The sequence below is a fragment of the Pituophis catenifer genome, unplaced genomic scaffold, assembly GCF_029215685.1.
Source record: "Pituophis catenifer annectens isolate HBS135680 unplaced genomic scaffold, rPitCat1.0.hap2 SCAF_4, whole genome shotgun sequence".
NCBI classification, from domain to species: Eukaryota; Metazoa; Chordata; class Lepidosauria; order Squamata; family Colubridae; genus Pituophis; species Pituophis catenifer.
In genome coordinates this window covers 74,206,163-74,221,375 of record NW_027256884.1, presented here as the reverse complement: position 1 = coordinate 74,221,375, position 15,213 = coordinate 74,206,163, and the positions used below count along the sequence as shown (strand labels likewise).

The 15,213-nt window shown below is 39.8% G+C and overlaps 1 protein-coding gene across 1 annotated transcript in view; it reads left to right on the top strand.

Annotated features, from left to right (window-relative positions):
• The first annotated feature begins 9,069 nt into the window (after positions 1-9,069).
• Positions 9,070-15,213, top strand: part of ABCG1 (ATP binding cassette subfamily G member 1) — a 52,818-nt gene continuing 46,674 nt past the window's right edge. The window contains exon 1 of the mRNA XM_070943491.1: positions 9,070-9,111. Coding sequence (XP_070799592.1) covers positions 9,070-9,111 — 42 coding nt within the window. The remainder of the gene's footprint in view (positions 9,112-15,213) is intronic.

Genomic DNA, 15,213 nt, shown 5'->3' with positions numbered 1-15,213 from the left:
GTATAAAAGTATTGGCAATTTGCAATAAACACAGAAATCACCATCACTGATTTTTGTAGGCCTTTTGTACAGTGTGACTCAATTTCATCCAATATTCTTAGTATAACCTAAGGGAGTGATGCATGATAGTTGAACAATGCCAAATTAGGTCATATGAAAAACACTGGTGAGAAGAAAGGGATTGTGAATCTATATAACCTGCCAGTGAATTTGTATATAAACATGCCATTAAAACAATCTTAAAACTAAGCACTTACTAGCAACAACCTATATTGCAACACACTTTTGAGGATGCATGAATAAATAGCACAGTCTGAGTCCTAAGGGTTTAATCTAGATAAACAGTTGCAAATTGATACAAAAATTGATCTGTAAAGTCCCACTGAGTTCAGGGGGTTTCTTTTTTAGATAAGTGGATTCAGGAATGCAGCCTATGCTGCTCACCATTGAGCACTAAGACTAAGCACGCTTGGTCAGAGCTACAGAGAGTTGGTTGTGATCAGAGAGCCACGAGTACCCATCCTTGATATAGTAAATTAAGTAAATTTATTTTTTTTCTCATTAAAATTAGGGATATACATCATGACCCTGCAGTTAGTTCTTGACTTACAACCGTTCATTCAGCAACCATTTAAAATTGCGATGGTGCTGAACAAAGGGAGTTATGACCAGCACTTGAAGTTACGGCCATTACAACACCTCTACAATCATGTGATGAAAATGTGGGGACTTGGCATCCACCCCCATTTACAACTACAAGTGTACTGTAACTCAGTCACATGCCTATCTCTCCCTGCATCTCAGCCACCCATCTGGCCCATCAACACATGCAAAACTGCCGTGGTCCTGGAGGCCTCAGCCTGCTTCCCGTCTCACTACATCCAGAAGGCCTGCCTGCTCCTTGCTCCCTGTCCCACCAGGCTCAGGAGGCCTCAGCTGATTGTAGAATGCACCAGCATATGCAAATTGTTACCTCTGTGGGTTTTTTGTGCAGCTGTTGACAGGTGTGCCCAGCATATTGCAAGGTAAAGCCTTCCTACTAAAACCACTTTAGACTGTTCTGCAAGTAGTGCATTCTTGTGATTGTTCAGAAGGCTCTTTTTAGGCTCTTTCTAGCCTTCATAATGATTACAAGAATAATGCCCACTCTTGTAGTGCTTTGGAAGCCTTCTTCCAAGGCTGATGCACTTTGGAGAAGGAGCTTTCCTAACAATCACAAGAATGGCACCGGCTTCCAGATGCCTCAATAGGAAGGCTGCATCTCACAACAGGCTGGGCATGCCTATCAATAACTGCACAATATTGCAAACGTAAGTGGGAAAATTTGTATTTACTGGTCAGCCCTATAATCAGCTGAGACCCCATAGGCCTGATGGGGTGGGGAGGAGGTCTGGGCCTCCTCAGCTTGATGAAGCAAGAAGCAGGCCCAGGCCTCCTGGATATGGTGGGATGGGAAGCACATCTGAGTTTCCCAGCCATTACAGATTTCTGTGCATCAATGGGCTCTTTAATTACCTGAGGCCTTCCAGTAGTAAAAAATCTAAAAACTTTTACTACTACTCATAGGACTTCATTTCCAGTCCCTTCTTCATCTTGGTAACTTTTCTTTTTTTATATATAAATAATTTTTATTGTAGTTTTTCTTTTCCAAAACTCTAATACATATTGAAACAGACAGTGTCATTTTTATATACTTTGGATTAACAGTTCACATAAAATCTACTTTATATACGTATATATACATCCTCAACTTCCTTATGAATATTACCTATTTTTGTTTCTGTCGTCTATCCATCTATACCATTTTTCCCAAACCGCATAATATTCCGAATCCTCTTTTTCTTTTAATTCTAAAGTTAGTTTATTCATTTGGGCACATTCAAATATTTTTTGAATAATCAATCCCTCTGGTGGTAAGTTATGTTCTTTCCAATATTGTGCGAAAGCAATTCTTGCTGCTGTTAGTATATGTAGGATCAGATGTCTTATTTTTTTTAAAATCATATTTAGTTTTTAATATTTCCAGGAGAAATGTTTCTGGACTTAACTCAATTTGGCAATGGTAATGGTAACTTTTCTTAATTTGCTTCAGTTTAACAATGTCCTTCTTTTCTCCCCATTCTTCAATTTTCTTGCCATGATATTCAATTTATTGATATGTTTTCCCCAGTATTGCCCCTTTTGAACTCATGGCAATATAAAATACATTATAAAGCTTGTTTTCAGTAGATTTTAAATTATTGTTTCAGTGTCCAATGGTGCACTTTAGTTTCTAAATGTTAAATTTTCTTGATAGTATTACTATTTCTATAAAGGCTAATTGTAAAAGCATTTAGAACTCCAAAGAAATCAATATTCTTTTTAAATATATAAATAATAACAATAGCAACATAGCATTATTCTAGTAAAACAGAAACAAAAGGAAAAGCAGAAATAGAAAAGGTCAACTTTTGACTGATAAAATCATTTTAGAGAATTGCAAAAAAAAAATTACACATGATCTTGATTTATTATAAAAAGGTGTTTAATTCATTGCTACATAGTTGGACCACTAAATGTTTGGAAACAACTTGGATAGGTAAAAACATTAGAATGCTTCTAGATAGTGGTTAAGATTAGAAATCAGAAGACTGAGTTCTGACCTCACCTTAGATACAAAACCTACTAGATGACCTTGAGAGAGTCACTCTCTATCAGTCCTAGGAAAGAGGCAAGAGCAAACCATTTCTGAAATCTTGCCAAGAAAAGTTCAGGGACTTTTTCAAGCATAAGCAGTCAAAAACTGACTTGAACATACACAAAAATGGAGGGGATAGACTAAGCTATCAGCAGAGTCACTGAGTAAAAAGCTCTCTCTGCGAGTGAAAGTTCATTCTCCGAGCTTGTGGGTTGGTTTCTACATGTTTCGTTACCAGGCTACTGACCACACAAAGCCCTTATAGACAGAAAACACTGACAATGACATCCCCTAAACTCTGTTGAAGATGTTATCTAGCTTGGTAATGAAAAGTTCAGAAACCAACCCACAAGCTCAGAGAATGAACCTTCACTTTCATCCTACACCAGAGCTACAGATATTCATCACTTTTGCTGCTCTGTGTGTTTATCTTGGGAACAAAGGCAGAAAGAAGATCAGGCTAATTGTCTGTGTCACTTTTAATATAATCAGCCTATTGGTACATCTAACTGCAAGGTGCTTTTGACCAGATTCTGGTAAATCTGGCTATACCCATCATGGAGTGAAAGCCAATAGTGATATCTGATCTTTTTGCCTATCATTAAGTTTCATTGTTTAAAAGATTATGAAAAGCAATATAGCCCAGCTCAGTACAACAATCTTCAACAAACCTCTCTAGCCACCTGTATGGTTGAGATTTACCTGGCTAGAGAGATTTATTGAACATTGTTGTACTAAACTGAGCTATATTGCTTTATTGCGTTTCATAATCTTTTAAACAATCAAAACTCATGAGCAAATTCTCAAAACAAACACTTGAATGTGTGATTACTATAATCCTGGAAGGTGGATTATGTGAGTAGATACATGTTTTATGGTCTTGGGAAGCTGCAATGAGTCTCTGTTTCAGTGTTTTGAGCAAAGCATCCCTTTGGGGTTGTTTTGTGGAGCAATACCTCTTCCCACAGACTTCAAAGCACAAAGCAGTCACTGGATCCAATTCCAAGATTTTCCTAGCAATCCCAGGCAGGGATTGGCAGGTACACGAGGATGCAATATCACAGCTGAAATGCTCCTTGCAGCAGGGATGAAATCCAAAATTTTTCTCTACTGGTTCTCTAGGCGTGGCTTAGAGGGTGTGGCAGGGGAAGGATATTGCAAAATCTCCATTCCCACCCCACTCCAAGGGAAGGTTACTGCAAAATCTCCATTCCTATCCCACTCTGGGGCCAGCCAGAGATGGTATTTGCCGGTTCTCTGAACTACTCAAAATTTCCGCTAAAAGCATTTTTTTTTTTTTTGCTTTTAAAAGAAAAAGCATCTGACGATCAGGCAACTCAGCTGGGATCATCAGAGCCTTTTAAAAGCATTTTTTCTACAAGCTCTTCGGCCGAAGAGGTTGTAGAAAAAATGCTTTTAAAAGGCTCTGACATCCCAGCTGACTCGTGCGATCATCAGAAAGTTTTTTTTTATACTTTTAAAAGCATTTGTAGAAAAAATGTTTTTAAAAGTAAAAAAAAAAAGCCTCTGATGATCATGCGGCTCAGCTGGGTAAAGGGGGGGGGCAGGGATTTCTGCTACCGGTTCTCCAAACCACCTACCGCCATCACTACCAGATCGGGCGATCCGGTCCTAACTGGGAGCATTTCACCCCTGATTTCACTCCTGCCTTGTAGCACCAGTGAAATTACTTTACCCAGCAGTACAACTTTGAGAGGACATCACAGGAGTGATCAAACTTGCACTATATTCACTGCTAGTCTCAAATTCCAAAGCAACATGTAGTGGTTGAGGTGTGTGTGTGTGTGTGTGTGTGTGTGTGTGTGTGTGTGTGGTGGGTTCCACTTACCTTTAGTACCGGTTTGCAATGGGAGCGTGTGTGCTTCTGCGCATGCGCAGATCGTCAGTGATGATGTCAGGGTGGGTGGGCGGAGCCTCCTGCCACCATTACTACCGGTTTGCAAGAACCGGACCGAACTGGGAGCAACCTACCACTGGTGTGTGTGTGTGTGTGTGTGTGTGTGTGTGTGTGTGTGTGAATATATAATAATTTTACTATGGTACTATGGAAGTTATTTGAAAAGGTATTGAAAAAATTGGAACATATAAACATGTTTGCTATTTTTACATAATAGTCCATGACGTAATTTCATTGCTTTGCAATATCCCTAAGTGCATTTTGGTAGCAGCGAACATATTTTATATTACACAGTAGCCCACATGAAGATGAATCATATATTGATTTTTCAGAGATTCTATAGATAAGTAAATCAGTGAGAAACCCAAGCTCCTTTAAAAAAATCAGTTTTGAAATATAGAATACATTTTGAGGATTTCTAGAGGGACGGGGGAAAGAAAAAGGGAAGAATTTCAGAGTGTTCTGGGAAAAGTGAAAATTATGTTTTCTGAACATTAATCTGATCCTGCTATTTATTTTTATGTGTATATGTATGTTTGTATCTGTGTAGGCTAGTTAATCTTGATTACCGGTGACACCATGCAAAGTTTCTGCAGTTTTCTTGGCAAGATTTCAGAATGATTTACCATGTCTGCTTCTTAGGGATGAGCGAGAATGAATGGCCCAAAGTCACCCAGTTGGAATCATACCTAAGGTAGGACTAGCTAGATGGCTTAACTACACCAAACTAATTCTTGGTATGTGATAGATACATCAAACTATTCAATAAGATAAAAATCATTTTTCATAAAATTGATTGCTTTCTTGGTGTCTAGATGTACAGTATATTCTGCTTGGATACACCCCAGTATGGTCACTGAATATAAGAGTAAAATATATGTAGCATTAATGTCCAATGCATGCAAAGTGTGTAGAAGATAAGCCAGCTATTTGTAACAATGTAAGGTAATTTCCGGTGTACAAAATATATAGTCAAGACACTCACAACCCAATATTTATGATTCCAAAATGCTGAAGACTTAATGCAAGCTATTTCAAACTTGCTGTTTTGTTTGATGGAAATAGGCCACCAAATAGGACATGAGGGACTAGGAACCATAGAGTTGAAAGGGGACGTAGAGGTCATATAGTCAAATTCCTCAATGTGGGATCCACTAATATCTTTAGCTTCAGTTTGAAGATCCATAGGGAAGGAGAATCATGTTATGCAGCAACCTGTTGCACTAGCTGGCAGCTAGTATGCAGAAAGTTCTTCCTGAACCCTAACCTGAACCTATTTTCTTATAGTTTAAGAATCTGCTGGTTCTAGCCGTCTTCTGGGGCAAAAACAAAAAACAAAAACACACAAAAAACTCCATACTTTCTGTGTAATAGTTTTTCAGACAGCTGAACACTGCCACTGCTGTTCTGTAGACTAAACATATCCAGATTCTTTAATCATTCCTTACACAGCTTGATTTCCAGACCCTTCATAATTTTGGTAGTCTTCTTCTGAACTTGCTTCAGGTTGTCACATGATCTAAATGAGATCTGACTGCAACGAAGTATTTCATGTCATCTTGATTCTGTTTCTGTTATTATACCCCAAGTTGCCACCTGAATTTTTAACAACTGTACTACACTATTGAGTCATGTTTAATTTGTAGTCAGCAAGGATACCCAGATACCTTTCACACCTACTACTGCCAAGACAGGTCTTCCCAGTCCTATACTCGTGCCATACATTTTTCCTACCCAGATGCAGAACTTGTTTTTCCTTGAATTCTACCCACTGCTCATGCCTGATTAGTTCTTTTGAATCTTCTTTTTCATTTTATTTGGTTACCTCTTCCAGTTTTGTATAATCTGCAAACTTTATAAGTGTCTCCTCAACTCTTTCATCCAATCATTGATAAAATATGTTGAACAACACAGAGCTGGGGACCTAGACCAATGGTATTCTACTACTAACAGTACTTTCCTCCAAGCTGAAGGGGCATCATTATTAAGCCCTAGTTGGATACAGTCATTCACCAACTGTGAACTGGGACCTAAGATATCATCAGTTCCAACCCCCTGTATGCTGCAGGATTCAGTACATAATTCCTGATCATTATCTATCTAATTTCTATTTGAAAACCTTCAGTGAAGGGGAAGAAATCATTCCATGCAGTAACATATTTTACTGCTTGACAGCTCTTACTGTCAAGTTCTTCCAAATACAGAATCTGTATCTACATTTATGGAGTTTCATCTCATTAGTTTTAATATTGTTCTCTGAAGCAAGTGAAAATAAATCCAATCTCTCTACTATGTGACAGTCCTTCGGGTATTTGAAAACAGCTACCATATACCCTATTGTAATGTATGTGGAAAAATCTTGGAAGATGAGACAAAGAGATGCTGTCTAAGGGATAGACAAATATGAGATGGCATAGCCCATAGCTGGCTAGTGGTGAAGCAAGAACTCAGAAGGGATCATATGTAGCTTCTTGGGTTGTAAAGGAAACAGTGGCAGTATGTGCTTTCAGACTTACAAGATTCTGTTAATGTAGCCTTACAGTAAACTAGAATTATTTCACCTGGTTGTGTTTCCTGTCTGGTCTACTTGGGAAGGTTGACTCTCCTCAACCTTCTCTTCTGCAGGCTGAATTTACCTAGGATTTTTTTATTACTTCTCAAAGGACTTCATTTCCAGGCCCTTCTTCATCTTGGTAACCCTTTTTTTAATTTGCTCCAGTTTAACAATGTTCTTTTTACACTGGAGCATACACAACTGAACATAATACTCCAGGTGAGGTCTGACTAAGGCAGAATAGAACTGATAATTACTTCCCACAATCTGAACTTTATGACACTCTTGATACTCTTCTGGATGCTGTTGGCCTTCTTTGCAGCCATAATATACTGTACTCCATGAAAATGGCTTTGTCCTTATCTCACCAACAACTCTCTTCCATTTTGAAATATCCATCAGTGGAACTCTTTTGGTGAAGCCACTTAGTGGTGAAATGTTTTCCACAGTGTTCATATATATATTTGCAGTGGGAGTCACATCTTCAGTCCCCCAAGCAATGAAAGATCCATAATTTAGGGAATCTCCTTTTAAAGAGTAAGGAGTGTTGTTTTGCACCCTAAGGTGACTTTCTTATGTTAAGGAATATCCACTGTACTTAGAAAACAATTTGTTTTAGTTGCTTATATAGCATGTGTTTGTAAAAATTCTGAAATAACACTGCTGAACACCTTACTACATCTATCTCTGGACATCTCAAATAAAGTGTGAGATATTAAAATGTTGCATCACTTCAGAACAGGAAACCACTGAGGAAGTTAGATGTAGTATTTCATGACTCTTCTTGTCACTTTTTTAGACTTTCAAGGAATAGAGATATCATAGCCCACATGAAGATAAATAGATATAGTAGTATGGAAACAAACATTACAGTTCTGTAATCTTCCTTCAGCTGATTTTTTTACTTTACATTAGTACTGCACAGTTGCATACAATTCATTGTGGCTACTTCTGATTAACAGTTAACATCCAGATATCAATTTATATGGCAACTTGTCAATCATAAGCAAGAAATCTACCTTAAGGATAAGACCTGCAATATATTTTAGATGCCTGAGTGCCACCACTTAGGAAGGACACTAGTGTTTCATACCTAAATCTTCCAAACTCACAAGCAACAAGGATACCCTCTCCCCCCATGCACCATGCCTTATAAACATTGGGGAAACAGTTTTGCCAATGAATGAATTTCCTGCTCCTTCAATATAAACAATCAACAGGTGGGATTAATCAAACCGATTTCATTCCATATCACTATTTACTATTCTGGGCTAAAACACAAAACTCAGTCTAAACCTTGAAACTTCTTGTCCTTCTGGAAATGTATAGAGCGCTATCGCCGGCACCACCGAATAAGCTGCAGCATGACCTACATTTACCTCAGTGCTGTGCTGAGGGAAGATGCAGATCAGGAGCCTCAAATCAATTCTGACCTCCCGCCCTCCTCAGCCACTTTTTACTTTGGAAACCCTATCCCCGCTCTCTCCCTCTTGGGTCGGGAAATATCGGTTTCAGACAGTGTACAGTCGTGTACGGTCCCCCTTTGCCGGGGCGGGGCGGGGCGGGGCGGGGGAAAACCTTCCAAGGTGATCTAAACCGCCGCGAAGCGAAGCGACGCTCAGCCCTGGAGAAACATGAAGGAAAACAAGAGCACGTTTACCCTCAGAGAGCATGCTCCGCCCCACTTCGGCTTCTCAGCCAATAGGGCGCAAGAGCCGGTAGGATGCCGAGATAGAGCCGCCCTGGCGAAGAAGCGGCCGGGATCTCGACCGGCCCCGTTTTCCCTTTGCTTTCCCGGCGCCGCTTCCAGCAGCCGATCAATCTCGGCTGACTGCGGGCGTTGCTGCGGGTTCCTCTCCCTCCCGCCCGCCCAATCCTTTGTCTCCTCTCCTGCTCCCGTGATTGCCGCCTGGGGGGCATATGGCATGTCTGATGGCTGCTTTCTCCTTGGGCGCCGTTCTGGTAAGTAGATGCTTTGGGAGTCTCTCTCTTTTCCACTCCCTTCCTCGGTAAGGTGCAACGTCGGAGCGCCTCGCAGCTGGCACGGTCCCTCCGCAAATTGTAGCAGGGTCTTACCTTGCCTACCTTTGCCGTAGGCATTTTGGATACCCCCGGAGGAAGCCGGGAGCTGGAAAGTCGTGGGAGCAAGCAAAAAGGTGCAATTTGGGCACCTGGCAGAAAGCGCTGCTCGAGTTTGAAGGCGCGGAGAACTCCTGCTGCCTGCCACCCTCCCCCCCCGCCCTCCCTTTCCGCGTCTGCAGCCTTTGATCTTGTTCGCCCCTCTGGCTTGTTCCTCTTTTCCGAAAGGGAAGCTGGGCTGTTACCTGGGTCTCTATTTTTAAGCCCAGCGCTTAGAAGCCCCCGAGAGAGGAGGCCGAGTTCAAAGCGCGGAGTTCCTTCATGTGTAGACCAAGGGGAAGGACGCCGCTCTCTCCTCTCCAGAAGGGACCTGGAGAGCCTGCTCGGAGGTGGGTTAGCGGTGGCTTCCTGGATCTGACTTCCCTTGCCAGTCCTTGCTCTTATTGGAGGGACAGAAGAAGGATCCTTCGCCTTTTCTCTTGCGTTGTTTCCCAGCACGCAAATTGCTGTGGTAAGCAATTGTTTCTCCTTTTTTTTTTTTTTTTTGACCGGATGTTTTCTGATTTTTCTCGTTTGCTTTTTGAAGGTATCCTTGACACGGAAATGGCTGGTAATGTTAGGAAAGGATTTTCACAATGCAAATCCCCTAATGTAATTTATATGAATGTATTGCCCATTGGCTGGGCGGCAGATGCCCAAACCGAAAGCCTCCAAAGTTATTTAAGTTCTAATTTATTGTATCAAAATAGACTGATTAAATTCGAAAGGTTTATGTTTATTTTCCTCGGCGCGGGTTGGGATTGGGGGTTGGGGAGGGAGGGCGTCATTTACATCATCCTGTATTTGAAGTCAGCTGCATATAGCTTGGGTTTGACCGAAAGTTACCTCAGTGTTGCGCTCATTAAAAAAATGGAGGGGGAGAGAAGAGGATGGTTTTCTGAGCATGCTCAGACTTTCACGGGTGCATCCTGTGATTCGAAAACACTTCTACTAAAGCACAAATACCTTTGCTGCTCTTTATATAATGAATTTGATGTAAAAGGAACCAGAAAGTCGATTTTCTTAAAATTGTTCTTAATTGGAAGATAAACTCTTTTTTTTTTTTTTGGTAATCAAATACATCTGCTGGCTAAGGAATGGATTTATAGTTACTGTTGTGTAACAGGATTTAAAATCCCCCCTAAGTGATGAAATCTGGATTTAAAGAGCCACAGGAAAGTGGAATGAGCATTAAAGCAGAGCTAGGTTACCTAAATTGAGATGGAGAGCATATCTGTTACGTCATGTAATGCATGAAGTTAGACATATATAATTATAAGTTTGACATGCATACTATTAAGTCTCTTCATTACAGTTTGGAATGATGGGCTCTTTCTACATTATCCAAGACTGAACTGTTTTTGCAGGATATAATCTGGGTCCGTCTAGGGAATCAGGGGTTTAGTCTTCTGACCTTTGCCGGAGCCCATCCTCAGAGAACTTCTCTACCAGAATATGTCAGGTTTTTCTATGAATTCTCATTTCCCAAAATAAGCACCTTAACATTATTATGATCTCTGAATTTACTATTACTAAAAGAAATTCCCTGCCTCATACTCAATAAAATTCTTACATATGGTAGCTAGGGATGAAGATTTTAAAAGGAAATAATTTATTAAATTTGTATGCTGCCTGACTCCCAGTGGTTTATAATTGTTAAAAACATTTAAGAACAAAACAAAAATCTCACAAAAACAGCACAAGACAGAAGAACAATCATGGCAAATAAAAGCGGGAAACAAAAAAGAAGAAAGGGGCATCAGTTGTCCTCACCAAAGGCCTGGATGAAAACCATGTCTTTAGGACTCTTTGAAATACAAGTAGGGTAGAAGCTATTCAAATTTGACGGGAACCTCATTTCAGAAACCAGGTGCTGCTATAGAGAAGGCGTGCTTCTGGGGTCCAGAGAGATGGCATTATTTAATCAGTAAAATCTGGAGTGTGGCAACTCTGTAGGATTAAACCAGCCAGTCAAATACAATGGGAGACAGGTGGTCCCTCAAATAACCAGACCATATGTCAAGCAGGGCTTTTTATGTGGCGACCAGCATCTTGAATCACAGCCAGAAGCAAACTAGAATTAATTATTTCTGAAATGCTCATTTTATCATCTGAGGTTTAAAATTAAGTTTCTGAATTCTTGTCCAAATTGCATGTTTCTCTTTCCCTCTGCACTGTAAAATAAATAAACAAGACAACAGAAACAAACATCAAAATGATGTACTTTGAGCTAAACCCAAGTACCTTATTGGAATTAGAAGTGCTTCTGCAAGAGAATTCTACATACAGTTACAAAGCAGTTTTCCAATTTTGTGGTCTCATACCATCAGAATACTTTATTTCAGGAAAAGGCATAGAACATGAAGTAGAGGATGTGTGTGCATGCAGGCAATTTAATATTTCCCCCCTTTTTGGGAGTCGAATGAGAGGATTTTTGTACTGCAAGACCTGTAGCAGCTGAAGACAGGATGATAATTCTTTTCTCTTTGTTCTCAATGCTACAAGATCAGCAGAAAAGAAAGTAACAGCTTATCTTCACATTTCTTTTGAGGGACTAGAGCAGTGATTCTCAACCTTCCTAATGCCGCGACCCTTTAATATAGTTCCTCATGTTGTGGTGACCCCCAACCAGGGGTGGGTTCTAAATTTTTTTTACTACCAGTTCTGTGGGCGTGGCTACATAATCAATATGAACATGAATATTCCAATTATTTCCATACAATCCAATTTCTTACAAATCAATTAATTATATTTACCAATAATAATAAACCAAATAATTTCCCCCATATATTCCTCCAAACCACAACTTAACCATTTCTGCTTTCAACACAATATACAATTAATAGTATCTCAATTATTACAATTCCCTAGTTAAATAGAGCTTTTTTTCTTTTGTGTTTTAAAATCTTGAACTCTCCTCTTTTTCCCTAAATTTCCCATTGTTTGCACCTACCTTTTTTGGTGAGGAAAAAGAAAAGAAATCTGCCTGCCTAATTTTCCAACTTTGCAACAACAGCAAAGCCAACAGCCTGCTTTACTTTCAGTTTCGTTTTTCAGCATAGCTAGGGGGAAAAAAATCTGCTCCAGCAAGCAGCAGAGCCCTGACCAAAACAGCTGAGAGCAAATCAGCTGAGAGTTGGGAGCCGATCTAATCAAGGGTTAATTAGCCTATGCTGAAGCTCCGCGGGCCAATAAAATTACAAAAAAACACCGAACCATTTGTTAAATTGCTGGCTCACCCGCCCCTCACCCACCACTATTTATTGGCAATAAATAGTGGTGTGGAGGGGCGGGGCAAGCCAGAAATTTAACAGACGGTTCGGCCGAACCCCCTAGAACCGGCAGAATCCCACCACTGGCTATAGGGCGGCCCTTTGAAGCCCCGCGGCAAGAATTTAAACAGTTTTTTTTTCCTCTAGCCATCAGCTGGGACTCAGGAGGCAGCAATAGATTGGGAGTCGGCAGGGTAAGCGAACGGCCGGTGATCCAACAGAGCAGAGAGTGAGGGTGAGTGAAGGTGTGGGGGGGGCGAGAGAGGGCTTTGGCGACCCCTGTGAAATGGCCGTTCGACCCCCAAAGGGGTCGCGACCCCCAGGTTGAGAACCGCTGGACTAGAGAGTGGAAGTTGTGGTGGAGTGGAAGTAGTCTAAATAATCCAATAGCGTGAAGGTATGTCTGAAGCAGATAAATTGATCCTTAGTTCCTGCTATGTGAAATCTGTGTTTATGGTCTTAAATATGACTTTAACTTGGGGTTAATGCTGAGAATACTATGAATAACCAAGAAAACAAATGGATCATAGATCGGATTGAATCAATTCACTCATTTAGGGCACAAATGATCAGGGTCATATTTGGGCACATTATGTGAAGACCTAGTGTCAGACACTGGGAACCCTGACACCTAGCTCTCTTGAGAAGTCTGCAGAAGTGACCAGCAGCAAGGTGGACGGAGTCAGTGGGTACGCCATTAGAAGACCCAAACTTCCTTGGGGGGAAAGATAGTTCTCAAGAAAAACTATGTGATCGTTAAAAATGGACACCAACTTGATGCACATTAACAAATACAGATGTTCTCATATTTGAAATTGGCATAAAGTGTATATATCAATGGCACAAGTATTACACATACCAAGAATAACTACAAGCCTGTAAGCCATTAGTATCTGGCAGCAACGTGTATGCTTGGAGTCCAAGTTATAAGCTGTCTCATACACTACCATCCCAAATTGTAGAGAACTGGGAGAGAACCTTGCAGCAAATATTCAGAAACAGTTATGTAAAGTTAACAAGAGACTCAGGCTGACTCCTCACTGATTTAATGGGGTATAAGTGGGAGGGGAGGAGCCAGAGTTACATTTTAGTACAAATAAAACAATACTCTTCATATTTACAATTAACAATCTTATAGACTTTTAGTTTTATTTGTACTAAAATGTAACTCTGGCTCCACACTGTTCACACAATGATATGTTTGTAGAAAAATAAAAAAAACTTTTTTAAAAAGGGAGGGGAGGCATGATCAGGTTTGCAAAATTCTGTTTTTATAAGCTATCTCAGGAAAATATAGTTCTATGGGATGTGTTTCCTGATCTGGCCCATCTCAAAAGTCCCACAAAATTCATGTCAAGACATTTCCCTTGGCTCCTTAATTACTTCACTACATTATAAAAGATGCCATAAAAATGGCAAACAATAAACAACCTGTTTCTGCCTGGTTGTCTGGAGAGGTTACTTATTTAATAGCTATTTAGACATTTCCTACTGTTCTACCAACTGGTAGAAAGGTGAAGAAGCAAGTTCAGTGTCATTCTGCGCATGATATAAGTGCATGTTTTGTCAATTTTCTTGCCCTAACATGCCTTCTGAAAAGTTGCTCATGAGAGTTTGGAAGAATATGAATTGCACAGAAACATATTTTATAGACTGAGGAAATAGCAGAAATCTGGTGCCCTATTTAGCTTAAGTATAAAAGGGCTTTCTGTTATCTCTAAGACACTGATACAGCCAAGGAATTTATGCTGTGTTCTTTCATTCTGGAATCCACCTTTGACTCTTCCATTGATGGTGTTGTAGAAATATGATGATTCCCAGAATGGCCTGATATAGTGCAGCTCCATAGATTATTGAGTACTTTTATATTTGATTTTGTCAGATGTTTTACACATTATCAATTTATTGCATCTTCATTGTATTTCCTGAATATACAAATAAGTTAAGTAACATCATTACTATCATGTTGGCACAACATTAATTGGATGACTCTGGAAGGTTCTCTAAACCTTTAACTGCATTGTTTAAATTTATTCTTGGTGTTTAGCCTAGCCTTATCAATAAAGTGTTTGTTGTAAGCTTTCCACATTGACTATACTAATGACACTGTTACTAGCTGTTGCCTGGATTACACTGTGCCTGTGGATACTCATTCAGTTATGAGGCAACATACAGTATTACAATAAACAGTAACAAACATTGCTTCACATGTTACCATCTTCTCCCCTAGCATGGCCCCAAAGAAAAATGGGAAGCTTTTACTTATGATATTTGGGTCAGACAATGTGCAAGTTGATTTTAACTATGGTTAATGGAAGCATGCCCCTAATGGTAGATTATCCAACTGATAATTAGAGATAAATTAACCTTAGTGTACAATTTTGGTACAATACCTTACTAAACTGTGGGTAATATAAAGTATGAATGCTATGTGGACCTGACAGAGGCAAAAAAGGAGGGGGTAAATAAAACCTAAAGTATTATGAATGTACTGGATTGTTGTTTATTTATACAAATGGAAGATAAGAACATCTCAGGTTGTTTATGAAAAAGAAACATGTAAGCATTCATTTACAGACAAAGAAACCAAAGTAATACATTTAAGATTGGCAAAAATAGTCCTTTCAGCATGAAAAACACATTTGTTAATTTGTGTTTTACTATGAAATAACAT